General features: G+C 40.0%; 1 protein-coding gene across 2 annotated transcripts; it reads right to left on the bottom strand.

Moving 5' to 3' along the window:
* Positions 1-310: 310 nt before the first annotated feature.
* Positions 311-26,877, bottom strand: LOC120560625 (centrosomal protein of 120 kDa). 2 transcript variants are annotated; one of them, XM_039803303.1, is made up of 21 exons: positions 26,821-26,873; positions 26,656-26,720; positions 25,367-25,523; positions 23,435-23,549; positions 23,176-23,320; positions 22,395-22,543; positions 20,941-21,138; positions 20,635-20,859; positions 19,778-20,003; positions 19,212-19,401; positions 18,751-18,900; positions 17,448-17,630; positions 17,267-17,363; positions 15,756-15,926; positions 14,983-15,072; positions 14,713-14,805; positions 12,997-13,158; positions 12,466-12,588; positions 12,255-12,353; positions 1,970-2,115; positions 311-1,803 (listed from the first exon to the last, which is right to left on the bottom strand). In XM_039803303.1, the coding sequence occupies exons 2-21, from the start codon at positions 26,702-26,704 to the stop codon at positions 1,587-1,589; spliced, it is 2,985 nt and encodes a 994-aa protein (XP_039659237.1). In that variant the 5' UTR covers positions 26,705-26,720; positions 26,821-26,873; the 3' UTR covers positions 311-1,586. The 2 variants fall into 2 exon arrangements, 1 of the variants encoding a protein (XP_039659237.1); XR_005639497.1 differs by lacking the exon at positions 311-1,803 and adding an exon at positions 11,201-11,357 and having other exon boundaries at positions 2,079-2,115; positions 26,656-26,877.

The following is a 26,877-nucleotide window of genomic DNA, read 5'->3' as shown; positions in this document are numbered from 1 at the left end:
TTGACATTTTTTCAACATACTATAATATGACTTTTATAACATCTTTATGACATACTATGACTTTTTTATGACATACTGCATGGTTATTTTTTATGATATACTATGACATCTTTATGATAAAAATAAAAAGTAATCATATAGTGTCATAAAAAATCATCAAGATTTTAATTACTCTTTAAAATCCATCTGTCTGTTAAAAGTGAAATGAAAGTACTAAAATAAATGATCAAACACTTCATATTTGTACATCTACCTGGAACAAATATGGTAAATCAAAATGCACACCATAGAAAAAAATGACAACAAAGGATTAGAAAAGAATTCATAATGATCTTTATTTGTTAAACAGTCCAAACATCTCTCCAGTGGCTCTCTGCTCTTTAATAAAACAGAATTATATTAAAAATCTTTATTGGAAAATAACAAAAACACACATTTACACAGCAGATTTTATCCCAAAATAATTTATTGCAGACAAACACAGAAGTCAGTCATTTCTGTTCTGATGATAAAAAAATAAATAAATGTTTCACAGCAGCTGCAGGTCAGAGGAGTGGTAGTTTCTGAGGCTGCAGCGCCACCTGCTGTCACATAAAAACCTCATCAGAACAAACAGCGAAACTCATCATTCTCTAATAACTTAACACACATATTTCAGGTTCAATAATGCTTCAGATTTGAACCTTCTGATGCTCAAACATTCAAAAGAACAGACCGCTGGTTTTTCATGTTTTAGTCCATTAACTACTTATCATGAAAATATTGAACTAATTCAGAAATCAGTATTTAGCTTTTAATTTCCTTCAGTTCATTTTATCTTCAGTTCTGAATTATCTTAAGAGATAATTCAGCACAGTCAGTGTTTAGATTTGTTTGGGAAATGTCGATTCATTTGCCAATTATTTTCGGATTTCTCAGTCGTTAAGTTTCTAAAGTGTCAATCACAATTGTTTCCAAGCACAAGATGATGTCAAAATTGTTAATAAATAATTGACAATTAACAAATAAATGGACTAATCCTTTCAGCTCCAGTGAACATTGTGAAAAGGTTCATGCAGGTTCTCAGACGTCTGATTGTCCTTGAATGCATCAAGCTCACAAGAAACTGAAACTTTTCTGCATGAAGAAAGCAGATTATCTAAAAGGCTAGATTAGGAAATTATTTATTATTATTAAATTATTTATCAATTATTGTTGGAAAAAAATTGTAGTCTTAAAGCTTTAGACATGAAAAACTAGTGGAATGATCCTTTAAAGGACAGGTTCACTTTTTTTTCAAGTCCATCTTAATACAATACCTTGCATACTCATAATTACACTGATATTTTGTTGCTGTAATCATTCCGACTCTCAGATGGACTTAAAGGAATGATTACAAACACTCATTTACACTCAGACTCATTCACACTCGTACATGAATGTGTGAAGTTATTTAAGTATTGTACTTCGGATTCAAGGCAACGTTTACATTGTCTGGTTAAAGTAACACGTTAACACACAGTAAACCTCAGGCGTGTTTGTGTGAATGCAGCAGAGTGGATGGTTGACCTGCAGTCTCAGATGCGACCCTGTCTCTTGATTGGACGTCAGAGATTTCCTCTGTCCCTCATGGCGTCCTGTATCTGTCTGTTGAGCTCGGCGATGATTCGGTCTTCGTGCGTGTAGACGCCGGTCCTCAGCAGAGTGTCTCTCTCCTCCAACAGGCGGCTCAGATGTTCGTCAGCGCTCTCATTGACACTCTGAGTGGGGGCGGGGCCAGACGGGGACGAGGCGGGGCCCAACCGGTCCTCCTGCTGCTTTAATCTGGCAAAGAAAATATCAAAAACTTCTCTTAATTAGATAGGAGTTAGATAATAAGCACAGAGTGCAGTATGTAGTGCACACAGATACATTTACATACAATATAAACTAGTTAAAAACCTCACTGTTAACATTTATGACATAGAACTTGAAAGCTGAAGGATCTGACCTGTTGAGCTCGTTCCTGATGTCGTCCAGCTCCTTTCTGTCCTGGTGGACCGCCTCCTTCTGCTCCGTTGCCAGGTAACGCAGCCTCATGGCCTCGAGCTCCGCCTGCTGCTTCTTCAGACGAGTCATGGCGTTTTCCTGCTCCCGCTGCAAACAAACGCACACAAAAACATGACGCTTAAAACTAAACGTGTGGCGCGTTTGTTTTGGTGTGTTCACGGTGAACGAGACTTAACTTGTTTCACTTCAGGACCGTCGCAATGTTTCCAAACGTGTTCCACGTTCACAGCTTGAGTCGTGACGTCCTGCAGCGGTCTACAGGTCAAATCTGAACTGAGAACATTTCAAAATAAACCTCTGACCTCGGTGCTGAAATGTGTGTGTTTGGAGGCCAAGGAACTGTTTTTCCTAATTACACAGAGGTCGGTGATACGTTTGTCTGGTTTCACATTTTCATAAAACCTCCCTGAGAAGAATGTTGCAGGACTTGGAAGAATTCACACGAACACGATGAGAAAAGTTAATAAAAACGTCTAAAAAGTCGTATTTCTTTCAGCTGCTCCGGGCCTCCAGCTCAGACTTCCCAAAACGACCCATACTACTAATCTGGGCTCTGTCTACTGGCTTACAGCTGGACGTTAATAAATCAGGCAAACCGTCTGCGCAGGGGAAACAAAAACATGTAGATTGTGTCAGAGCTTTGATCAATCAATCAAAAGGGATTCCAAGTTCGCAGGTTTACATCCAACAACCTGCTGGGAAACACTAAATATCCTCAGCAAATTTAAATTCATACCAATTCAGCAGTTATTGAAATATCTTTTTAACAGGCCGAGCGACTAGCCGCTCTGCTAACGGGGGCAGATAAACGTGGAAAACATGGCGAGCAGCAGACTGGAGGTGAGCTGAGGAGCTGGAATCTGTCGGTGTGTTCTGGTGATACAGAGCAGAAGGACCAGCCGGCTGATTCTGGATGGGAACACTAACATTTTCACATTACTGCCCTGCCGACCACTTTTCACACGCCTGATCACCTCACCTCCTAACAGAAAAAAAACACACACAATCTCTCATGAAAACATCTCTCTCTCTCTCTCTTACTTTCTCTCTCACACACACACACACACACACACACACACACACACACACACACACACACACACACACACACACACACACACACACACACACACACACACACACACACACACACACACACACACACACACACACACACACGCAGGCGGTGGTATGTTGACACAGGCTCAGCTCTCTGTGGACCATTAGCAGTCTGTATTACGGCAGTTTTAAGGCTAATTACTAGAAAAACAAACATGCTAAACATTTTCTCTAGTGCCCGTTGCCAAGGACAATCTGAGGCCCAGTCCTGAAACAATTAGACGACGAGGTGATAGCGAGGCCTCGGCGGCGACTGGGGAGCGGGGTGAAGGAGAAAAGCTACTAAAACTCAGGACCGTGAAGCAGATCATTTACAGTTCTTACGTCACGAATCCTCCCAGCAGCTACAGCGGAGCACGAGCTCCGTGCAGAAAACAAATGTTGCAAATGCAACAAAAAGTCGCTCTCGTCACATTGCTCGTTACTAATGCAACACAAGCTGGGATTTAGCGCAGTGACGCCATTGGCACAGGTTGTTGATGTAGGCCAACTTTTTTTTAATTAGCAGAGCGTGTCCTGATGACAAGTGCCGGTTCAGCCAGTTTGCATAAAATCAAACATTTAAGCGTGCGCACCGGATCGGAAATCAACCTTAACTCTAACAGGAGGATCAAATATTTACCACAACATAAAAGTAAAACATCTGAATGATCTGAAGAAAAACCTGTTCATATTGAATTTCGTTATTTGGAAACGCAACAGGATGCCATTCATTGTGAAATGAACCTCGAAAAGAAATCTGGTTCTTGCCCACCACTGTCACAAATCTAAAAATAATCAAATGAAAGTGAAAAAATAAATGAAGAGGACTTTCTTCTTCACATCAGATCGCGCAAGAAACACGATATGTGTATCATGCAGCTCAACACAGAGGCCTTAAAATATGGTGACCAGTTCAAACAGGCCGACTGATGTTAAAGTTTAGACAAGCTGTGTGCAGCAGGGGGCCTGAGGGTTCAGAGAGGGTTTGGGATAGATGACCAGAGATCGACTTCTCCTCCCCCAGGTTCCCCTCCGTCTTCCCTCCATTACTCGTCCCCACGTTCAGAGGTCAACAGTCGCGAGCAGCCGGGGGAGGACGGCTCGTACAAACACACGTGGACACTTTTCTCAGCTCAGATGGAGTTTTCTGAGCGGCTCTCCACCTGTGGGAGTTCGGGGAGAGTTTTTCACCGAGGGTTTTTGGGGACGCGATGGGAGGAAGACTGGGACTCGCGTTAGAGACAAATGAGGCTCACAAAACAGCTGAAATCACAGAAAAATGTGGATAAATATAAAATGTCTGCTTTGTGTAAAGGACTGAGCGACTGAAGCTGAGCTGGCTCCACACCTGAGGGGGTTCAGAGGGGAGTTATAATTTAAATAGGACCCAGGACTGATGTAATGACTCACGGTCTTCACTGGAATATTATTATATTCTTCATAGCGAAAATAGTGAAACAATTCCTTTAAAATGTCGCAGAGCTCAAAGAGCTTAGTCTGACCAACAGCCCAAACCCCCGTAAAATATTTGACATAATATATAAAATAAAGAAAAGCAGAAAATTGAAACCAGAAAACATTTGACATGACTTCACCAGGAGTCAAAGTTGGATCTGAATAAATTTGAGTGCAGCGACGAGTAGGGGTGCATGATATATCGACTCAATATCTGAAATATGAATTTCGCCAGCCGTCTTCTTTCCTTGATGGAGACAGACGCGGTGGGCTCGATGGGGTTTTAAGCCTCCACCGTCTCCTTACAGGCAGCTAACCCTCACTTTAACCCTCATTATAACCATTGCCGCGCTGCCTGGAAGACGACGTTGAGGGCTAAAAACACCAAACACCGCATGGTGGGAGGAGCTGTGTGTGTGTGTGTGTGTGTGTGTGAGCGAGACACAAGTGACAGAGAGACAGTGGAGAGCAGGGAAAGATGCAGAAGAACGTGTTTTAAATAGTGTTAAAAAAAGAAAAGAAAAGAATACCGAAACGCAATGTGCGGCGGCCGGTGTTGATAGTGAGGCGCATCGCCACACATTAGTCTACGTGTTGGAAACACCGTTATTTATTCACGTTGTACCAGTCCAATACGACTGTCAGTTGAAATAAACCTTGTGTTGCAAGAAAACTTGTTTAATTTGTTAGGAATCTATTTTGATGCGTTTTCCGTAACGTTTGTAATTTTACATATGTTTAACAATATCGAAATTAATATCGATATTGCAATATTCATTATCGATATCGCAATATCACATTTTGTCAATATCGTGCAACCCTAGCGACGAGGCAAATAAATAACAGCGGCACATAAAGCCCAGAAAGGTGCAGCTTTGACACGATGTTGGGGAAAACACAGGACCAACTGTTGAAGGAATCTTCTTAATGAAGACTAAAACACTGACGGTTTACACATTAAACCTGCAGCTGACGATTTTTTTTTTTTATTAATCCGGCCATTATTTTTTGTGAAAAATATATAAATAGTTCCTCCTTTAAAATGGCAGAAAATAGTTAAAATGCCAATCACAATTCCCTAAAGCCCAAAGTGAACATGTTTTCAACCATTCCGAGAGAAAGAAAAGCTGCATATGCTCACAAATAAAAGCTGAAACAAGCGATTGCTTGACATTTTTACTTGAAAAAATTGTAGGTTGCCAATGGTTTTTCTGTTGACCGACTTATCCATTAATTAACTTTCTTGTATCTTATTATCGCCTCTAAGAGTTGTTTTAATGTGTTGCATTTTCTTTGTTGTAAATCACTTTGAGCTACATCTTTTGACATAAATAAAGGTTTAGTAATACAATTAATAAAGTAATACATTTTATTTAGGGCTGGGAAAGTTAACGCGTTATCTCAATTAATTAACACCGACAATTATTTTATCGCACATTAACGCAGTTTTTATTATTTCTTTTATTATTGTAAAAGTCGGTGCTGACTGCTGCCGCGCTTACAGGAACTGGAAAAGAAAAGAATTGGCGGATAAACAAACATGGAGAAGGGTACGGAACTTTTACATGGCTATTTTCATTTTAAAGTTCTTCCAGACGGCGCAGTCGACAGAACCAAAGTTATTTGTAACCACTGCAAAGTTGAATTTTCTTATCGCCGGAGTACTTCCAGTCTGACATATCACCTAAATGCAACACACACCGTTGATACCAGCAAATCATTCAACGAAACAAACGTGTGGGCGTATATATAAGTATAGATAAACAAAGGCAAGAGAAGCTAACAAATGCCATAGCGAAGAGGACAGCTACAGACTGCAGGCCCAGTAGTGTCGTGGAGGACGTCGGTCTGAGAAACATTCTGAGAATCGCAACAAATGACGGCAGGTATGAGACTCCCTCAAGACACACCATCACAAGAAGAATACACGAGTTGTATGAAAAGGAGAGGACCGCAAAAGTGACAACTTTACAACGTGTTACTCTCACTGGGGACTAGTGGACATCACTGGGTAACCAGAATTACCTGGGAATTACAGTTTTAATGTTATGATTGTGGCGCAGGATTTTGTGGGCAGTTATATATATATATATATATATATATATATATATATACATATATATATATATATGTATATATATACATATATATACATATATATACATATATATATATATATATATATATATACACATATATACATATATATATACATATATATATACATATATATACATATATATATAAAACAAACAGGATAAAATGAAATGAATGCCCTGGCAGTGGCAATCTGCTTTAATTTTGTATTTGCTTTGATTACATTGTTTAAATTGAGATTTACACTAAATATTTTATTTAACTGCTACTGTATAAACAAAATGCTGATGTTAAGTGTTTGCAGAACAAATGTTATGGCACTTCATATGGCAGAACATTTAAAATAAAATTGCGCTATACACTCCTTTTGAATTCATTATTGGATTTTGCGTATAACAATGCGATTAAAACTTTTAATCGTTGCCCTAATTTTATTATTATTTAATTTTTAACTAAAAGTCTCAGCTCCACACAAGTCTCAAAACAGCATCATAGGCACAAAACAAATGAATCCATCAACAGGACTGCATAAATAATGGAAACAATGTGAAATATTTTTTTGATTTTATTTGATGTTATTATTCATTGTTGAATTGCCAAAACAGATGAAAGTGAAGTCTACATAATTGACTTTAACTAACCCAGATGAGATCTGGTCCACACAGGGTTAAATAACTCCACAGCAGTGATATATTCTTGGAGTGTTTGAAGGGTTAAGATCAGTGTGTCCAGGCTGCTCTGGCGGGCTTTTGGAGCGATAAGTAGGAGATAAGAGACCCAGGAGCAGAGTTTAAGAACACGGTCTGTTTGTCTGCGATAGAAGCTGCTGGTCAGATTAAAACCACCGAGCACACTGATGTACTCCTTTAGTTTTCTTTGACTACAACTGGGTATTGTTTCGATACCGAGCCAAGGTTTTTTTTTTAGCGCCATACTTTTAGGGATATATTAATCATGTTTTATTAATTTAGCAAAACAAGCCAAACTTTGCCTCAACACAAGCAGCCGTACAAGAACTTTGCAGAAATATAACTTAAGAATTTGGCAAAATGTGTATTTAAATCAGGAACTATCTGATCAAATCATAAGTAGACCTACGTATGAGCAGGCATTTAACACTTGCTCGATTTCGGACTCCAAACGACATAATCAATCAGAACAATTTTAGGGGGCATTAATTATGTTATGTATGGATATCGCATGAACAGTTGGCATTTATCAGGCTGAAACAAGTGAGTTTGGTGAACGCAACTCGGAAGAAAAAAGTTGAAGAGGTTTAGGAAAAGAATATGAGAATGAGGCCCTCTGACTATTTAAAGACTTTTTATTTGAAAGTACAACTGATGTTGTTTTTGCAGTCTGGGTTATTTTCATATTAGTATTCCACGGAATCCCCTCAATAGCTCCAGAAAACCTACCACCCTCCCTGACCTTCCCTGTCTGGAGCACGCCCCTCACACTGGAGCTCCAGAACGTTCCAGGAATGCTCAGTGGGAACCATCAGAGAGCCTCCGCTGAGACCAGAAATACTGAAATTCCCTCTGAGGACATGTTGCATCTGCTGTTTGACAGACAGCTTTATACAAACAGACTCATGAGAGAGGTCAGTTTTAGTCACGACGGACACGGAGGGAATTGAACCCCAAACTTTGAAAGCGTGAGTGCTTTGACTGACTGAAACCAAGATATGACAAACGGGCCCGGGTATCAAACATTAAAACGAAATGTTACTGAAACGTGTCGCTGAGCATGTTTAGGCTTTTAGCCTTGTTCACTCTTCCTTCCATCCAATTTTAATTGTGGTTGTGATTTTGCTAATTTAAGATCCGTTTGATTCTCAGTGCTCTCTTTGTCTCCAGATTTAAAATCTGAATATATCACACTGCTTCTGTTTCCTCATAAACCCAAACCTCGTAAACTGCACAGCTCCCTGATGTCTGTTTTTATTTTTTATTTTATTGAAGTCGATCTTTAATAAGATGAAACACCAACCCTTGCTTTCTCAGTCGTCCTCCTCTATCCAGATTGTTACCTTCGCCAAGGTGTTTTTGGGTTTGGTTTGTTTGTTTGTCAGCAGTATTACGAAAAAATTACTGGCCCGATTTTCATGAAAGCAGATCCGAATCACGGGGCGAATACACAATACATTTTTCACTTGCGTTAACATTGCGAGATAGGACATTTGTGCTGCATTCATGTGGCGTCGGAATAATCGGGAAAATGAGTTCCCCGACTGGGAAAATTCACACTGCGTTAACATTGTGAGATAGGGCATGCCTTGGTGGAGGAGTTAGCATGTGCTAAAAAATATTTTGTCTGGTTTTAAACAGAAAATGCAGAAAATGTCTAAATAGATTTTTTTTTTTTTTTTTAACTGTATCGAGTATATTTTTTGGCAGTAAGGGTTGTTAAGTGTCTGTAACAAAACTCCACTGATCAGTGGAAGAAACACTGGTTATTTAGTTATCTGCCGACTGATCTACAGATTAATAGAGATTTTGCATTAAAAATGGACACAAAACAAAAAGACCAACTTTCATCACTGAGGCTTTAAACAGATAAACACCTGACGTCCACTGGCTCTTATCTACCAAACACTGTTAACTACAAAGACAGCAGACTTTGGTAAACTGGACGTTTGCACCGTTGTCTCATGTTACTGCTGGATTTACAGATATAAATATTCTTTCGTTACGGCCTATAAAAATGACCAAATTTAGTTTCCTGACCTTCCACTTGGGCTGTAAAAATACCAAATTTAGCTTCCAGCCTCAGAACTTTAATCTCTTTGTCCCAATATTTTGCTTTGAAAAGACCAACTTAAGCTCCTTGTCCCAATATTTTGAATTTAAAAAGACAGAGGCTAACTCTCTGATCTAATACCTCGGAGCCGTCTGGACATTAATTCTCGCTCCACACCTCCTGAGTCGAAAAGCACATTCTTCCTCCGACAAGAATTTTTATGATCCGAGTTGAGCTAAACAGCACGCCATGCGAGGCGCTGAGAGGAGAGAATAAATAGGCGAGGAAAGGCCGAGAAAAACCAAACAAAAGCCGGCTTTAAAAACCGCCGAGCGCCATGACGGATGGTCGTGTAAACACAGGCCTGATATTTTATAAAAAGCGAGAGTGTGACATCTGAATAGTTAGCGCCTGGCTAGCTTGTTGCTCAACCCAATCCCAGGGATGATTAATGGGCGGGGGGTGACACTCAGCGCCGAACCCCTTTAGAGCTGCATAAATCACACCGTGTTTTCTTTACGATGATGTGGCACTTAGAGAGGGGAGGAAGGAGGGATGGGAGGGGGGAGACGGAGAAAGAGAATGTATAAAGAAAGAAAAGAAAAGACAGGAGAAGAATAAAAACAAATGAAAAAAAGGAGGAAGGATAAGGAAGTTATGAACAGAAAGAAATGAAGTGTGGGCTAGAAAAAGAGGGAGAGAGGGAACAAGGAATGACGGTTGAGGCAGAGAGAAAGAAAGAAAGAAAGGGAAAAGAGAGGTAAAAAGTGGAGAGAAAAAAAGGTGAATACAGGGATCAGAGAGGTGGAAAAATCAGGTAAAGAAAGGAAAAGATGGAAAGTAGAGAAGAAAGGCAGAAGATGAAGAGAGATAAGAAGCAGGGAGATAGGAGAAGTGGCTGAAGGGAGAGATGGGGAGGAAGAAGAGAGACTGATGCAAAAAGAAGAGAGAGAGGAAAGGAAAAGATGGGAAGGGAAGAGAAAAAAAAAAAAAAAAAAAAAAAAAAAGGAGGAGGGAAATGGAAGTTATAAAAAAAAAAGGTGGAAAAATAGAAAAAATGAGAAAGAAACGGGTAAGAGAAAGTTAAAGTCAGACAAAGTGAAGCTATAAAAGAGAGAGACTGAAAGAGGAGGGGAAAGGAAGGTAAAGAAAGAATGGAAGAGATGGGAATGAGAGAGAGAGGGAAATAGAAGAGGCAGAAAATAAAGAGGAAGAGTGGTTGAGAGCGATAGAGTGACGGAGGAAGAGAAGGACAGAGGGAGAGAAAAAGGGAGAGATGGGGGAGAAAAACAGAAAGAGAGGAAGAGAGATTGATGCAAAAAGAAAAGAGAAAAAACTGTCTGTCCAGTTTTCCAGCTGGTTGATGTCTGTAACAGTTATTAGTTTGTCAGATAAGGTCCGTTTTTTTTGGGGGGGGGGTTTTTTTTTTTTTTTTTTTTTTTTGTGTTGTTTTTTAGTTGACTAAATGAAGCACTTAGTTGAGAAAGAAAAGGAAAGAGAAAGAAAGAGGTGTGTTTAAAGACCAGACAAAATTTATCGTGGTGAACATGGACAATGCAAATTGTCTTACACACACACACACACACACACACTTTCAAAGTCGTTGTTAAGTTAATGCTAAAGCAACCCAAACTTTTCCTGCTGTTGCTGCTTCACATTAAAAGCTTTCCACTGGCAAACCGACAGGATGCTTTTATTGTGAAGAGATGGCACATCATGAAATGTTTGTCGGCAAGTTGTTCTTAGCTAAAGGAACTTTTATTCGAGCCTCTCTCACCTTTATGCACATCGGCCACGTACATACTGTACTTGTGTATTTGGTGTGATGTCGGCTGACCGATGACGGCGGCGCGGTTGCCTCCGCTCGCTCGGTGTCAACAGAGCTGTTAAATGTCCTAACACTGCCAGCTCGTCTCCAGCAGCACATTAAAAACCTGCAGCGTCCCAACACAGAAAAACTACTATTATCTGCTGTGAAAAATAACCGCTGTCAGGACGGAGAGGCCTCAGCGTGGCTCTCCACCGTAAAGTTTGTCTCAAAAGGTGTGGCTTTTTTTGTTCTGGTTTGTTTTTTGTCCTTTGACTTTGCCTTGTCGAGGCGTTTTTTTATCGTCCGTGCATTTATTGATTTCAGTTCTTTTTTTTTTTTACTGTCACGTCGTTATGCACTTTCCAGAAGTAAAATGTTCTCTGCTGGTGGGTTTAAGGAGGCTTCGACATCAGAGATTTAAGGGTCCCAAACTTCAACTGTCTGCCCGTGAGAAAAACTGACCTGCTTTTATTTGATCGGTTCTAACATTATACATTGACTTACAGAAGTCAACTGTCAATTATTTTGATAATCTGATATAATTTTGAGAATTTGCTGCTTTTCTGACTGAAAACGGAATATCTTTGGGTTTCAGACTGTTGCTTAGACAAAAAGAAGACATTTGAAGTCTAATTTTTTAAACCTATATTTTTGAATATTGAAATGAAGTGATCATGAAATCGATCGGTATTTGCTGTCCAACCCTGTTTGTCTCATTTGTGTTTGGTACTTTGGATGCTCATTTTGAAAAGAATTACATTTAGTTTGATGCACCTATTTACAACTTCCTGCAGCTAAAACAATACTACTCCACATAGAAACTAACAGCCTTTGGAGCCACTTACTTTGGGTTAGGAATGTACAATTTTTAAAATGCAAACCAGATCTTTTCAAAAGGTGCAAAAACTAACCTCACAGACCTCCACTTTTTGTAGGTCTTTTAAAAGTTAACACCCTGAATCTTTAATGAAACAGTGGTGAGTCCTTCACTGTTAAAGCCCCTCCCTCAAGACGAACGTACCTGTTTGAATCTGGCCAGCTCTTTTAAGGCGCGCCCCCACTGCTGCTTGTAGTGCAGCTTGGACTTGGTGGTGGACTCCAGCTTCCTCTCCAGCTCCACCTTAATAATCACACAGCAAAACATCAACTGTTTTTTTTTTTTTTTTTTGGATTTTCCTGCTTCCATGTTTGAGACAAGTTGGTAGTAAAGATGTTAGAACCGAGTAGATTACCTTCTCTAGAGTCAGTAGGTTGACCTCTGACTGCAGTCTGAACTCTGGTCTGATGTTCTGTTGTTCTCTGTAGAGCTGGAACTCTTTCTCCAGCTGTTTGTACCGAAACTCACCGTCTGCAATCTGGACGACACAAACGGAGAAACAAGTTATTATTTTAATATATAGCTAAACTACTACTAACCGACAGACGCATTACCATGTTTTTGTTGTGCATACAAACAGCGTAACAACATGTCACCAGATAGAAGATGGACAGGACTGTGTGTACGACTGATTTGTGAGACTAATAACTGTGTATTACTACAGCTTTACCTACTGCTGATGCACGGGGCAGCCATGTTGGATTTTGAGATTGGGGTACTGCGAGGTTGTCCGACTCCCCAACTTGAAAATTCGAGTTCAGGGTGCGTGTTTACAACGTTGACCTCCAAAATTCAGACCTCCAAGTATAAATGGAACGCACTATCACTCTGACACAGATAAAAGTACTCTCTCTCTCTCTCTCTCTCTCTCTGTGTTTGTCTTTACCTGCTGCAGCAGCCGGGCTCTCTCCTCCTCCATCAGTCGGACTTTGTCTCTCTCCATCGCCACCCGGTGGTCACAGTCCTGCTGCAGCCTCCTGCTGCTCTCCTGCAGCTCCCTCTGGGTCAGATCGTGTTCAGCTCGCAGCTCCCTCTGCAGCCTCTGAGTCTGAACACACAAACAGAATCGCTGTCAAAACGCGCTTTAAAGCGCCCATATTCTGCTCATTTTCAGGTTCATAACTGTATTTTAAGGTTGAACCAGAATAGGTTTACATGGTTTAATTTTCAAAAAACACCATATTTTTGTTGTACTGCACAGCTCTCTCTCACTGCTGCAGATCCTCTTTTCACCTGGTTTCTGTTTTAGCTACAGAGTGAGACCTCTTTTCTTCTTCTGTACTATCTTTGATTGCACTCGCCCATGCACAGTAGCTCAGATGTAGAGCATGTCAGCTAGCTAGCTCCATAGAAGTTGTTTCTCCAACTTTGGTCAGTTACAAGGCAGGATTAGCTGGGAGACTTCTAAATGAGGGCGCACATGTAAGTAGTTCTTTTGTAGATTATGGCGAACTTGTGTGTGTTGTAGCAGTGCTTTGTTATTGAGAACGAGGTAGCATGCTAGCGTTAGCATTAGCGTTAGCATGCTAACGCTACGAGCTAACGGTTGCGGTTAGCCAGCTCGTTTCGGCTTGTGACGTCACAAGCCGGGCCGATTTTGATCAGCTCACCCAGAGACTGAAGGCAGGACACATTCAGAAACCGTATCTCACTCAAAACACCATGGATGGATTTTTTTCAATGTTTGTATGTGTGTGGAAGCACCAGAGACACAAAATAACACCCCAAATCCCAGAAAAAGTGTTTTTTTTCATAATATGGGCACTTTAAACATTGTGGTTCCTTTTGCTGAGAAATGTACGGAATACCAATATCGTTCATATACTGTTATTCTGAGTGTCTAATCAATATATTTATGTGCGTAGATGTATCAATTGGACACATTTAAGTTTCACTTCACCAATATGACACATTTTGATTTTTTTAGAACAGATTCCATAACCCTCTTTTACACAAGAGAAATGAAAATGCCATGACAATGAAAGTGTGATTTTCCCCAGGAATGTCCACCAGTTCTAGGGCTGATGTGGAGAAAATCAAATATCATGATATTTTTGACCAAATACCTCGATATCGATACTGCAACGATATTGTAGTGTTGACTATTGGTGCTTTCACAAAATATTTACACAATGAGAATTTTGATAAATAATCATCAGTAATGTGGATATAATGACTAAGTGGGTAAAGGAAAATAATAGAACAGTTACAACAGTCTGGTAGGTTCAGAAAATGACATCACTTTACTGTAATGCAGCCTTTAAAACCAGGAAAGGACAACACTAATGCCATATTACGATATCTAAAATCTAAGACGATATCTAGTCTCATATCACGATATCGATATTATATCAATATATTGCCCAGCTCTACCCAGTTCATAATACTGCAAATGCAAGGGCTTTCATCAGTGGCTAAATCACCATCGTGTTACCTCATTGGTGATAGATAGTGATTTAACAGATTTTTTAATGGAAATCTTCCAGATTATTACTTTTTCATTTTTGAAGCAAAAAAAAAAAAAAACTAAACATTGACTAGTTTAAGCTGTTAAATTCTGAGGATTTGCTGTGTATATTAAAGTGTCAGAGGTGAGTCTGACCTCCAGCTCCGATTCAAGCAGCTGTTTCTCTCTTTTCTCCAGATCAGATAGAGTCTTCTGAAGCTGCTCCTCCAACAGACTATACTCCACCTCCTGCGAGCAGAAAGAGATTTGGGGAGAAGCACGAGAAAAACATGGCCAATTCAGATTGAAGTGTCCCATTCGTCTATATAAAAAAGACATCTTGCAGTATATACAATAATGTGTAAGTGTTGTGTGTATTTGTGTACCATATACAGCAGTGTGTAAGTATTGTGCGTTTTTGTGTACCTTCTTCTTGACCAGAGCTTCTCTCTCTCGGTCTCTCTTCCTCCACTCCTCTGCCAGAGCCTGCATGTGGCTCAGCTCTTTCTTCCTCAACTAAAACAAACACACATTATATATATATATATATATATATATATATATATATATATATATATATACACACATATATATATATATACATACACACACACACATATATATAACACACACAATATATATACACACACACACACATACATATACACACACATATACATACATATATACACAAATAAAATAAACATATATATATATATATATATATATATATACATATATAACATATATATATATATAATATACATACATATATATACACATATATACTAAACATATATAAACATATACATATATATATATATATATATATACATATATATATATATATATACATACATATATATATACACATATATATATACATATATGTATATATATATATTTATTTCAGTCGACACAGACAACATGAGGGATTAAAACAACATGTAAAACACGGTTTATATGAGGTCAAAAACACTGTAGTTAGCAATCCTAAAAGAGCGATGAGGGAACGTTTTAGCTTTTCAAAATGAAAACTACATTTTGTATAATCCCAGTCCGTAGCTTAATGTTGCAGCATGTTTACATTAAAAACTACATCTTTTGTGTTTACATTACGTTATCTATAACATTGTATTTAATCATTCATACTTTTTTGTATCTAGTCTTATCACGTTTACTTTCAGTCCTGTGTTTACCTGATCATCGAACAGATCCTCCTGCTCCTCTTTCCACAGCTCCAGCTCTAGGGCCGTGCGGTACTCCTGGGTGTCTCTGGGGGCCGTCGGAGCTGTGGGGCCCAGCGGGGCGACGCTCAGGCTGGGAGCAGCAGGGTGGGAGGACGGCTGTGTGGGGACTGCAGCTTCGTTCTGATGACACATGAGGATTAAAAAAACAGTGAAATATTACCAGAAAACTTGACACAGAGGTCTGTAGACTGACTGACCACTTTATCAGGTACACCTGTGAAATCAAATGCAATCTAATACAACAACTAGGGATGTTAATGATTAGCATTTAACCGACAGGAAGAATTTTGTCTGATTAATTCTATTAAAAAGTAGTTAAAAACAATATTATTAAAACAAAAATAAATAAGTAAGAAAGACCGTTTTCTTTTGCTTTGTAAAAAGAAAAACAGGCATTACAATTTATTTCTTAACTAGCAGCAGTGCAACTTTGGTTTGCTAGTTGCTCTTTTTTCCTGCTTAGTTCGTGGCTCTCTGCTGGACGTCGCTCACAGCGGAGAGCTACATAACACACGCCCCTATATCAGTGAGGACTGGCAGGTTAAAATGGTCGTCCTAAACACTGTATGCCAGGCAGAGTCTGGCCACTGGCAGGTGGATGGAGTGGAGACGCACACGCAAGTGGTTCCAGGAAAGTGTCTGCATGTGTCCACAATAGGGTTGCAAAGGGGTGGAAATTTTCCGGTAAATTTCCAGAAACTTTCCATGGAAAGTTAAGCTGGGGAATTTTGGAAAACATTTCAATTTGGAAACTTTTGTGGGAATTAATGGAAATTATGGGAATAAATGGGAATTTACTGGAAATGTTGGGTAATTTATACAAACTCCATCTTATACAAACACACACTTTTTGGTAGCATTTATCATTTAGGTAGCATCAAGAACAAGTGGGCTATACAATTAACACACATAGGTTAATAGTATTACACCCCCCCCCTCAAAAAAAAGAAAAAAAAACTTCCGTATTTTAAAAACTAAATGTTGACAAGTATGTAGTAGCCCATGCTGATTACTGTGTGCGTGCATGTCACTGACGAATATAGGGAGGACATTCAACTGAAGTTGCATTAAATCAGGTTGTTTTAACCAAGATTATACTGATTAAGATGGGTTTTTTTCAACTACATTTAAGTTCCTTGTTATAGACTAACAGTATTAAAACAAGCAATATTAAAAATATCCAGTTTATTCCCATTAATTCCCGTTTATTCCCGTTAATTCCCACGGACAGTTGAACTAGGACTCTGTTGTCAGTTAGCGGTTAATGATCGGTTAACAAGGCCCGGCTATAAAATCCAAATTAAAAAAAAATTAAAATCCAAATTGGCATCCCTAAAAACAACCATTTTATTTCAACCAATACAATGCGCGCGCACGCATTCTCACACACACACACACACACACACACACACACACACACACACACACACACACACACACACACACACACACACACACACCTGTGAAGAGTCAGACACGATGACTTCTCTGGCTTTGACCAACCCCAGGTCCTCCAGTGTTGCCACATAGCTCAACTCTGCCACCTTCCCACTGGGACTGAAGGATGGAAACACAGGGGTTTAGCAGTGGTTACCATGCACCATGTCATCATCAGTCTGTGCGTCACTGTCTGGTTCCTACCGGTGTGTATTGAGCACAGGGATGCGGTCTTGGTGAGTTTGTCTCCAGCTCTGCTCTCCGGTTGATGCCAGGACTCTGCTCCTCTCGGAGCTCAGCAGGTGAGACAGCTGGACGGAGGCTCGTCCTATCAGCTGGTCTCTGCTGGTGGAGTCTCTGTGCCAAACCTCCACAACCAGAGGAACTCTACAACACCACACAGATACACACATGAGTCCAGACACATTATACATTACACTGCAGGGCGTCCAGCAGCTCCATCATTAATGTTCACAGAGAAAAAAACTATGTGAAAACACATTCCTGTGGCACCACCTGCTGGCCAAATGTGATTTAGCAGACAATAGAGAGGATATTAATATGGAAGCATCACAAACTGTCTAAAGCAGCAATGTTTCTTTTGTTTATTTCTGTGATTTTAACACGTTTTTGTTGTTCATAATGTAGAATTATCAGGGGGACAAAATAGAGTGTGTCCCCTGGATGCGTGCGTCCTTTCAAATAATGCGTCAGAAACATAGCAACATCACTAAATCAGATAGCAAACTCAAGCACAGTTAATCGATTTTGTAGAGAGAAGAACAAAAAGATAATTTAAGTTTCACCCTTATTTTTACATAGTTTACTTTTTGGCATGTGTCTTAGATTTTTAATTGTCAACCTTTTTTTTTTACTGTCAATGTTTGCATTTCTGGCATTGTGTACATTGATTTTTGCACCTTACTAATAAGCTGTATTGTTTATATTAAGGGCTGCTCCCTCTTAGTCGATTAGTCGTTTTGGTCTTAGTCAACTTAGATTTCTTTAGTCGATAAGTCATGTTTTATGCTTTTTTTCATGCTGAATGACTTATTTCCAAGAAACGTACGAGCACATCTCTGGTAAACACAAGAATTAAAGTGGTGCTTTTGCATGACTCTTTGCGGAGAAACTCGATTAGTCGATACAATTGAATGAGCGTTAGTCGACTAAGAATTTCTTCAATCGAGCACAGCCCTGTTTATATTTAGTTTGATTTGCACTTTATATATTTGCACTCTCTCCCACTTTGTTCTGCAACTGCTACAAAACAAGTTCCCTCTGGATAAATTAAGTTTTACCTTATCTTACTCATAAACAGAGATTAAAAAACATATACAGACGAATCTGATAAACACTGACAAACAATTATTGTTAAGAACAAACAGTATAAAAGAAATTACGTGATCATCAATACTTGACAATCCTTCCTCACTCTACCAACAGGTCTGTACACTGCAAGCATTCGGCTACAGTACGTATGTAAAGTATTTTTGTGTGTTCCTACTGGAGGAAGGTGTCTTGCAGTTGTTGGGGCAGAGTGGCAAAGTCGAAGGCGCAGTAGGACTGAGGCAGCGACGCCTCCATGTTCCTCTGCAGCTCCACAGGAGGGTTGGTCATGATGGGAGCTGCACTGCCGAAGAACGGATACGAATACCTGGAATACAGCAAACACACAACCATCATTAAACAATTTAGACTGCTGTACTGCACTGAATGGTTGGTTATGTAGCTGTTTTAAAATTGTATTAAAGGATATTTATAAAATGATTGCAACTTTCGTATTTTTTATCTGCTATGATAATAGTGTATTTCAAGGCTTAACTAGACATGAAAACGAAGGCGAACTATACCCAAACTGTATGTTATAATTGCAACGCTGTGTCTTCACACTTTGTGAGTGAAATATTATCATAATGAACAGGCCCCTCTGGAGAGAGATTAAGGGATTAAGGCAAAGTCTTATACCTGAGCGTCGCAGCGATGGGGTGTGTCAGGCTGAGGTTTCCCAGGCTGCGGAGGTCCAGAGAGAAGCAGTAGTGATGGGCGGAGGAGGGGATGGACACTTTGGGAGCAGAGACGCTAACGGATGATGCTCCACCTTCTGCTGTAGCTTCAGTCTGACTCTGCTGCAGCACAGGAAACTCCAAATCTGCAGCTGGACACATGAACAAACACAATGTTACTCCTCCTTGGTTGGACTGAAACTTCTAGGGCTGCAACTAACAAATATTTTAATTGTCGATTATTTTCTCAATTAATCAATAAGTTGTTCGGGCTAGTATAAAATGTCAGGAAATGGGGAAAAATGTTGATCAGTGTTTTCCAAAGCCCAAGATGACGTCCTCAAATGTCTTGTTTTGTCCACAACTCAAAGATATTCAGTTTACTGTCACAGAGGAGAGTAGACACTAGAATAATATTCACATTTAAGAAGCTGGAATCAGAGACTTAATTTAATAGTTGAAAACTAAATCTCTGCAGCTCTAGAAACTTCTTGTGTGAAGCTGACGTGTGGTTATTTCCAGCCTCACCTGCCAGCAGTCCTGCCTGCTCTTGACCACGTTGAAGCTCCTCCAGCAGACTCTCTGCTTCACTCTCTGTATGAGAGGACAGAGGGGGGAGAGGAGGACCAGGGGGGGAAAAGTCGGGAGGTTTTCGGACCGGAGAGGAGCTTTGAGGTCTCTGTACAGCAGGAGGAACAGAGGGAGGAGGGTTGGAGTGTGACTGAGCTCCACCTCCTTCTTTCTTCCCTAAAGACTGGAGAAAGGACAAAACAAAATATGATTACAAGTAAATCCCGCTGCTCACACCACAAGACGTTTTCTGTCCCTCGTAAGGATGCACAAACTAAAATAACCAATCTAAAACTAGGTGTTTTTATTTTAAAGATTATTTAGAGATATCTGCTACTTTTTCCACGTTCAAAGGTTTTTTGGGGGAGTTTTTCCTTTTCTGATTAGAGGGTCCAACAAAATCAGACATTTTTTAAACTGTTGTAGCGTAAAGCACAGCTCATGATAAGGTCAAGACATGTCGGACTATATGAAGACAGAAAAGAGAAAACCGTAGATGAGGCAGAGAGAACATCAAGAGCAACAAATAGACGAGGATCCAATGCCACCGCAAAACTGGTCACATCTTTCTGCACAATTACTATCATCACTCTCTTCATCTACTGTCATCTATCTGTCTGACACAGCTGCATGAAACAAGTCCAAAGATGTTCTTTTCTTTAACATTTTTTTCATTCTTTTGATTTATCAGACATAGACGATGCAGAGGGAGGGACAGTAGAGACGTGTAACAGCAAACGACCACATATAATCACAAATTTGCATATAACACTTTGAAAGCGTGTTTTGAGTCCACATTTCCTAGGTGTGTGTACCTGTGGTGCGACCTCCTCCCTCCTCAGGGTAACAGCCACCCCCACAGTTGGCTGCAGGTCGGCGGGCAGAGCCGGCAGCGCCTGTTTGGTGCGTTTAGGAGGTTTGAGTATAAATGCTCCCTCCACCGTCGCTGCCTTGTTCTCCAGATCCACAGAGACAGCAGCCAGGGCTGAGAGAGAGACGTCTGTACTGCCCAGAGAGTGATTCCCACAGCACAGGTGGACCTGAAGAGGACAGGAACCTCTGATGAAACATGGCCAGTAACAGGTTGTAATGAGCTGTTAATGAAAATCTTCCACGCTCACCTGTAAACTAGGTTGCTGAGACAGGAAGGTCTGCAGGATCTGTTTGCTGCTGCGGATGCGAACAGAGGCGCGCTCCGGCTCGAAGTCGGGGCTCAGCAGGTTGTGGAAAGGCTCGCTGGTGATGTCGTTCCCCAGTAAAGAGTAGTAGAAGAAGAACCCTGACCCCTCCGCTGACAGTTTCATAGTGCTGGGGATCAACTGTGGGGAACAACAAGACAGCTTACTCAGCCCATTTGATGGTTCAAACTCGACTATATAATTGATAGGTCAAAGGTTTAAAATAGACAACAAATCAAACAAACAAACTCTGGTCCACTTGAAAACGGGGGTCTCGGTTCTCTTCCAAGTGAACTAGAGTTCGGTTCACTTTAGGTAAGAACGCCATCCGACCCAAACAAAGGAACTGGACCAAAAACAGAGCATTTACTAGCCTGCAATTTCGACCTTTCACACAACTTACGGACTTATATATATGATTTAAGGGATGATAACTTTCAGATCCATAAGCTGTTCTGAGCACACATCGCTGGTCGTCTGTGTGACATCATCATCTCTCTCTCAACTTCACTCGCTGTCTGTCAGCTGCTCATTGTTCGCCTTCTTCTAAAATATGAGAAACGCTAAAGCAGAACCAGGAAACCCGAGACGTTATAAATGTGGTGTTGATCTATTATTTCTGCATCAGTGCCTGCAAGTTTCAGATATTCTGTCTAATAAACAAGCAACCGGCTCGGACACGTGATGTGCGTTTACAGTGTTTAGTGCATCTGACAACGTGCAGTGTGAAAGTAAACCGAACCAAATGAAAAGTGCAACAATGCTGCAATTTCACCCCCGAATCGCTCAAAGTCTACCGAAAATTTAAGCCATCGCCAAATGAGTTGCTACAAAGCCAATTAAGACTATCAGCTCCACACAACTCTCTCTGGATTTCTCAGTATGGCTACGTTCAGAAGATTATACCGTCCGGCGACTTTCACGCGCAATAACTCGAGTGAAGATAATGACCTCTTCTGAAGACTCCATCATGTTTTTTTAATCCTCCGTGTCCTCCTTGGCTACTAGCGACTGTGTGGAGGAGGAGTGGGGGCTGTGCACGATCACGGAAGGCTTGTAACAAACAGCTTTGTTGTCGTTACTTAGAATTCCTCATTGGGGAGACAGAAACTACGCACTATAGCTTTAATGCAGTGTGAATTCGGGAACGCTGATTATTCCGACACCACACAAATGCAGCACATATTAACAAAAGTGAGAGAAAAAAATGTGTGTATCCGCCCAGTGATTCAGATCCACTCCAAAATGTAATGGGTTCTTTCCTTGGCCCATGCTACCACTAAGTTTTATGAAAATCAGGCCAGTAGTTTTTTCGTAAGGTGTTCGACTGAACGACACCACACTGCATACTTGGAGGTTAACAATCAGATGGTCAGAGGTCAACATACTGTTCTCACCTGTTCTAGTTTGGTAGCAAAAGCCACAGTGACGGAGAGGATGAACATGTCAGAGCAGTGATCGGCAGGTCCGACTTGATGGTAACCCTGATCTGGGATCAGTGAGGCCTCCAGCTTGTCTGGCAGCAGGTCACTTACTGCAGGAGAACCTACAACAGCAGAGCAGCACACGAGTTACAACAAGAGAGGGACAAAGGGAAAGAGAACAGAATATAAAAAGTTAATTTACACAGAACTTCTGGTTTCTGTTTATACAAAGCAAAGGTTCTCTTCTATCCCTGTTTTTATGTTCATTCTGTGTCTATTTATGTCATGTATTTTTCTTATTGTGAAGAACTTTGTGCGGCATTTCCTGTGTGTTATCACTGATCCAAAAGGATCTGAGTTATATGCTTTATTTCTTCCTTTACAAACTGCACATGAGTGAGATTTGTGGGATCTGGACCTCTGCAGAGTGTTGCAGATATCACAAAGCTTACCAGACAGACAGAGCAGACAGACCGCCAACAAGAAATCAGCCACAAAAGTGTTGTTTTGAGTGTTTTAAATACAGTTTTTAGTCAGACACATTACTGCTGAACATGTTATTTCCCAGCATCACACTGATAAACAATCAGATAAACACAGAAGAGCTCAAATTGCTATATATTCACTTTCATGTCCCAGTTTTAACCTTCTACTGCTGCATGTGTCAGTTAATAATTCTACATATACAAGTAACATACAAGAGATAACAGTAACATGTGAAAACAGCAAGAACAGTACTGATGAACCAGCTGACCTTGTCGGGGCGGGGCCTTCTTGGCTTTGAACCTATCAGGAGAGGGCTCGGAGGGCTTGGTGTCGTTTTCCAGCGCCATGCTGAGGAGGAGGGCTGGTTTCTGTTTGGTGTATTTACTGCTCAGCAGCGGATACCAGCGAGGCTCCTGACAGGCAAAAAAATATATATTTTTACTGGTCTGGTCTCAGTGAACAACAGCTTGGTATCACTGATCGTAACACTTCAACATGTCACCCAGACAGAAGGAGAAGAGGCTCACCTGTTTGACGTCTTGTACAGATCGGAGGTCCAGGACGATGTAGCCGACGCTCTCTCTCTTTTTACTCACAGAGTCGACAGCAAAACACTGAAGCTTGATGGGAGTTCTCTGCAGTCTGGGAGGACAGAAGATGCATTCATATTACATATTTTAGTGTTGATTCATTTTTACAAAATCAAACACTACTAGTCAACATTTGGAACTTTTGAACCTCTTCTTAAAACTTTTTATTAACTGATCGTTTTTGTTGTAATTATTTAATCTTAAAAGGTCCCATGGCATGAATATTTCACTTTATGAGTTTTTTTTAACATTAATATGCATTCCCCCAGCCTGCCTATGATCCCCCAGTGGCTAGTAATGATGATAGATGTAAACCGAGCCCTGGGTATCCTGCTCTGCCTTTGAGAAAATGAAAGCTCAGATGGGACGATCTGGAATCTTCTCCTTATTAGGTCATAAGGAGCAAGGTTACCTCCCCTTTCTCTGCTTTGCCCACCCAGAAAATTTGGCACACCCATGAGAGAGAGAGACATCATGGCTTTCACACGAGCAAAGTGGCAGTTGGTCAAGGCCACATTCCCCCCCCCTCTCTCTGGGACTGGCTCTAGTGGCTGTAATTCTGCACCAAGGCTGAATTTCGGGGAAATAGACTTCAGATACAGTATTAGGGGACCACTAAGGTCTATATAAAAGAGACTTCAGATACAGTATTAGGGGACCACTAAGGTCTATATAAAAGAGACTTCAGATACAGTATTAGGGGACCACTAAGGCCTATATAAAAGAGACTTCAGATACAGTATTAGGGGACCACTAAGGCCTATATAAAAGAGACTTCAGATACAGTATTAGGGGACCACTAAGGCCTATATAAAAGAGACTTCAGATACAGTATTAGGGGACCATACCAGCCTATATATAAAAGAGACTTCAGATACAGTATTAGGGGACCACTAAGGCCTATATAAAAGAGACTTCAGATACAGTATTAGGGGACCACTAAGGCCTATATAAAAGAGACTTCAGATACAGTATTAGGGGACCACTAAGGTCTATATAAAAGAGACTTCAGATACAGTATTAGGGGACCACTAAGGTCTATATAAAAGAGACTTCAGATACAGTATTAGGGGACCACTAAGGTCTATATAAAAGAGACTTCAGATACAGTATTAGGAGACCACTAAGGTCTATATAAAACATCTTTTAGTTAATTTGTATTATTTGTTTTTAATAAACTTTAAAATTTAGGTTTGAAATGTGTTATAAAGTTATTATCATCATTAACAAATATAAATATAATATTTATTTCCTTGTGGGATTCTGAACATCGAGCAACACTGGTTTGTATAATAACATATCAGTGTTATAATTAGTCAATTACAGCTGCAACAGTTAGTTGATAAATCCATTACTGAAATGTAAGGAAATTATGAAGCAATCATTTTAATACGCAATTAATCATTCAAGCAAAAATGACAAATATTTGCTGGTTCCAGCTTCTTAAAATGTGAGAATTTGCTGCTTTTCCTTGTCTTAGCATTACCGTAATGGACCAGTGGCTGATGATTGTTGTTTTTACATTATACATGTTTTTTATAGACCAATTGATTAATCGATTAATATAGAAAAAAACAGCAGATTAAATGATTATGAAAATATGTCATGTTGCAGCCCTACAGTTATTCACTGCAACCTTTTCAACCTGCTGCCTAACCAAATCTAATGGCAATTCTTAAGCTGTTAACCTTCTGTGACTATGGCTATAACAACAGTTTTATTGTTGACCAGATGAGATAAAAACACGTGATTATTGAGTCATGTGAGAAAAAATTGGCTTTTTACTTCTTAGCTAACTGAATCGTGGCTGTTCTTGCATCTCTTTGTAATGTCATTTATCAAACAAGCATGTAAGTAAGTAAGTCAGACCTGTGTTGGTGCAGCGTCCTGCGGTCCAGCTCCCAGGCCAGCTCGGTGCTGAAGTACGGCTGGTCTCGGTGCTCTACCGGGTCTGTGGCCAGCTGCTCGCCATCGAAGCTCGCCTGGACCACCAGACTGAGACGGGCACTCTTCGGGAAATGGCGACCTGGGGAAGGAAAGATGGGTTTACTTTCCTAAACTTTTCTCCTGTGTACAAAACAAACTTTCACCTGGTGAATTACCACCAGTTAAGATGACGAGTCACGCTCACAAGGATTTGGCTGAAACGTAGCAAAGCAAACTGCCGTTTTGAGTTTCATCTACTGCTTACAATGAATTAGATAGATAATAAATCTAAAGGTGGTAAGCCTGCCCTGAGAGTAACTTTCTATTTGATTTGACAATGAAAACAGTAGATAATTAGGTAGAGTTAAAGAAAAAAAGTCTACTTTTAAGTCCATCAACTCTCTAAATGATTGTTGTTTCTCTGTGGTCCTAACAATGATATCCCTATACCTTAAAGATGAGGAAAGCAACACATTTAAGCTTAATCACAAAATCCAGACCCTCATATCACAATACTGATGTGAATAATCCATCGATTATTTTCTCCATTAATCGTTTAGTTGTTTGGTCTATAGAACGTCAGAAAACAGTGAAAAAATCTGTTAGCCAAAGCCCAAAATGACGTCCTCAAATATTTCGTTTTGTCCACAACTCAAAGATATAAAAACTAGAAAATATTCACATTTAAGAAGCTGGAATGAGAGAATGTTTACTATTTTTTATTTAAAAAAAATGACCGATGTCAGTGGTGGAATGTAACTAAGTACATTTACATAAGTAAAGTTACTTAACTTACCGGTACTTACAAATGTGAGATACTTGACATAACAATAGTTACAACCTTGTTAGCAGACGACTTTTAATACTTTAAGTAAATTTAGTTTATTTTATTTTTTTGTCCTGATTCTACTAACATACTTTTATAATGCAGGACTTTTACTTGTAACAAGGTATTTTTACAGCGTGGTATTAGTACTTTTAACGTTACTGTAGTAAAGGATCGGAATACTTCCTCCAGCTCTCGGACAGTTGATGACACTTCAGGTCAGGGTGGATTTAACTGCTAAAGCTAAATAGCATGACCAGCAGTAACAGGCTACTTATTAGCCAGCTGAATACGTTACACATGATAGTCGTGTAACTGAATTCAGTATTAAAAGACATATACTATTGTCTCACGTAATGTTAATTGTATAATTGACTTTAACGTTAGAAGATAGCTGTGTGCTTACCTTCGAGGATGGACACAACGATAAGAAGTTGGTCTGTCTTCGAAGCCATGTTGACATTTGTACAACTGTAACGGGAAACTGTTTATTCAAACTCCTCTTTACACTTTCGTTTAGTTCAGAAAGTTAATGTGGAAACAACTCTTAAATACAGCAGAATTTGTTTACTTGGACGCTGAGTGTCCGTTGAGTGCAGCAAACAGTCGCTTTGTTGTCAAGCTTTGG

The sequence above is a fragment of the Perca fluviatilis genome, chromosome 6 (genome assembly GCF_010015445.1).
Source record: "Perca fluviatilis chromosome 6, GENO_Pfluv_1.0, whole genome shotgun sequence".
In the NCBI taxonomy this organism is placed as follows: Eukaryota; Metazoa; Chordata; class Actinopteri; order Perciformes; family Percidae; genus Perca; species Perca fluviatilis.
The sequence above is the reverse complement of the archived record's forward strand: the minus strand, read 5'-3'. Positions and strand labels throughout refer to the sequence as shown.

What these genes read in the sequence shown, in the direction of transcription:
- LOC120560625 (XM_039803303.1), bottom strand. Translation starts at nt 26,704, where the DNA reads ATGGCTTCGAAGACAGACCAACTTCTTATCGTTGTGTCCATCCTCGAA. An exon ending in CTGTACAAGACGTCAAACAG is followed by an intron (nt 23,321 to 23,434) that starts GTGAGCCTCTTC and finishes TTTGCCTGTCAG; the next exon opens with GAGCCTCGCTGGTATCCGCT. An exon ending in AGGATCTGTTCGATGATCAG is followed by an intron (nt 15,073 to 15,755) that starts GTAAACACAGGA and finishes TGTTTGTTTTAG; the next exon opens with TTGAGGAAGAAAGAGCTGAG.